Source organism: Mus musculus, chromosome 7 (genome assembly GCF_000001635.26).
Source record: "Mus musculus strain C57BL/6J chromosome 7, GRCm38.p6 C57BL/6J".
NCBI classification, from domain to species: Eukaryota; Metazoa; Chordata; class Mammalia; order Rodentia; family Muridae; genus Mus; species Mus musculus.
In genome coordinates this window covers 10,526,841-10,529,134 of record NC_000073.6, presented here as the reverse complement: position 1 = coordinate 10,529,134, position 2,294 = coordinate 10,526,841, and the positions used below count along the sequence as shown (strand labels likewise).

The 2,294-nt window shown below is 36.5% G+C and overlaps 1 protein-coding gene across 1 annotated transcript; it reads left to right on the top strand.

The window, feature by feature from the left end:
- The first annotated feature begins 965 nt into the window (after positions 1-965).
- Positions 966-1,925, top strand: Vmn1r68 (vomeronasal 1 receptor 68). The gene has a single exon (NM_001172072.1). The coding sequence runs from the start codon at positions 966-968 to the stop codon at positions 1,923-1,925; it is 960 nt and encodes a 319-aa protein (NP_001165543.1).
- The last annotated feature ends 369 nt before the right edge of the window (positions 1,926-2,294 follow it).

Below are 2,294 nucleotides of genomic sequence, written 5' to 3'. Positions count from 1 at the left end.
CTAATTCACAGCTGCTACTGTCAGATTCTGCAATTGGTTCTTTCCTGATATCAAAACAATTTTCCTACAACTTTGACTCGCAGCAATAAAGTATGGTGTTCTGAGAATTTCCTCCCAGTGCACTGCATGGATGAGCCGAATAACTCACTGCGTTTTTGCCCACCATTTGCACTGTAGACTTTTCAGTGCTCCATGATTGTTGCACACAGAATTTTAAGATAGACAGTCAATATTTACACAGTAGCTATCATTCATCAGATTTTTGTCCTTGTCTTTAAATGTTCAGCTTAACTTTTTGGTATGTTCTTACTCGGTTGAGAATTCTGTGAGATTTCATCACATTGGAAGTCCCCAGCTATCTAACAGAACAGACCCGAGTGTGCACACATACATGTATGTCTATGTGGTATGATTTTACATAAGCCCTAGTTTTTATCTTAATAAGATACAAATTGTCACTTAAACCATCATTTGAATTTCTTTTATGTTCTTTATCAAATTGTCTTATTATCACCGTAGATATATTCTGAATGGTATTATTAATTTTTCATTCCTCTCCACTTACTGTTAGACGAGAATTGATATTTTTGAGTTTTGCTATATTCATAAAATTTGCATCATATACATCATGAGTAGAAATTACTGGTATATTTCTATAGAATAGGAAATTATGTTTGTTATTAGTGGCTTTCTATTTTCATTTCTTCTTACAGGCCATATAACATTTCCCTTAATGATGAATATTCTAAGATTATGAAGGCATGTCTCTATGTGTGTCCTGAGGCCTTTACCAATCTTACAATACTATGTACTGTAAGTAATTAGTGCTAATGTCAGAAATGTTAAACATCTCTTCTTATATAGTCTATTCTGACATTATATTCCTAACCACTGTGATCCCATCTGATTTAGCCAATGAGAAGCTCTTCAGATTATTAACACTTTTCATTCATTTGGGTTAGAAAATGGGTGTAGCCATAATTAAAGAGAATCAGACCCAGTCGAAGATGGATTTCTGGAATATGGGAATCAAAATACTTTTCTTATCACAAACTACAACTGGAATTCTGGGAAATTTCTCTCTTATAATCTACTATGTAGTCAACTATATAGTACATACATTAAAGCCAACAGATTTGATTCTCATGCACCTAATGACATCGAATGCCTTGATGGTTCTCTCTACAGGAGTGCTTCACACAATGGCAGCTTTTGGCTTGGCACACTTATTAAATGATTTGGGATGCAGACTAATTTTGTACATTCAAAGAGTTGGCCGAAGTACATCCATTGGCACTATCTGTCTCTTGAGTATCTTCCAGGCCATTACAATCAGTCATAGGGTATCTTGTTATAAGGGTCAAAAAATCAAATCTTCAAAGTACATTGGCTACTCCATTTCCCTTCTCTGGGTCTTGCACATGTTTTTAAATTTCATTCTCTTTGTGGACATATTTATCAAAAGGAACAGGAATAACATGACAAGTGACCGTGATTTTAAGTACTACTCCATTGTAGAGCGAAATGAATTTAGTGACTCACTCTATGTAGCATTGGTGGTGTGCCCTGAAATCTTCTCTTCTGTGCTCATCACCTGTTCCAGTGGCTCCATGATTGGCATCCTGTACAGACACAAGCAGAGGGTTCAACATATCCGCAGCTTTCATGTTTCCAGCAGGAACTCCCCTGAGTGGAGAGCTACCCAGAACATTCTGGTCCTCGTGTCTACATTTCTGGCTTTTTATACTCTCTCTTCTGTCTTACAAGGCTGCATTGCTCTTCTGAATAATCCCAATTGGTGGCTCGTGAACATCACTCGCCTCACTTCTCTGTGTTTCCCCACATTTGCTCCCTGTGTTCTAATGAGTCATTACTCTTTTATGCCCAGATTCAGTTTGGTCTGGACTTGGAATAAAACATCTTAATCTTATTTTAAGGATTCGAATGATACATTTCACTTTTTATCCAGTTGTTCACTCATATTCTTCCTCAAAAGTTTAAAATAAGAGAATTAAATTGTAAAACCATTTCCTTCTTATATTAGCAGAAACAATTATGGGAGCTTGCTGGATGGTAGAATCAGCAGCCTTCATGACCTCATTCCTTTGCCCATCTGATGTGCAAAGGAGGCAGAAAAAAAAAAACCTGTCAATAATACTAACCTTAGTTTGGGATTCCTCTTCATTGCATTTTGGCTGATTAATGATTTCACAGTTTATGGTACTTACTTTCTAACAGTAAGGAAAACTGAAAACAAGGGTGATTGTGAACTTTTTGTTCAGGAAACCCTGGTC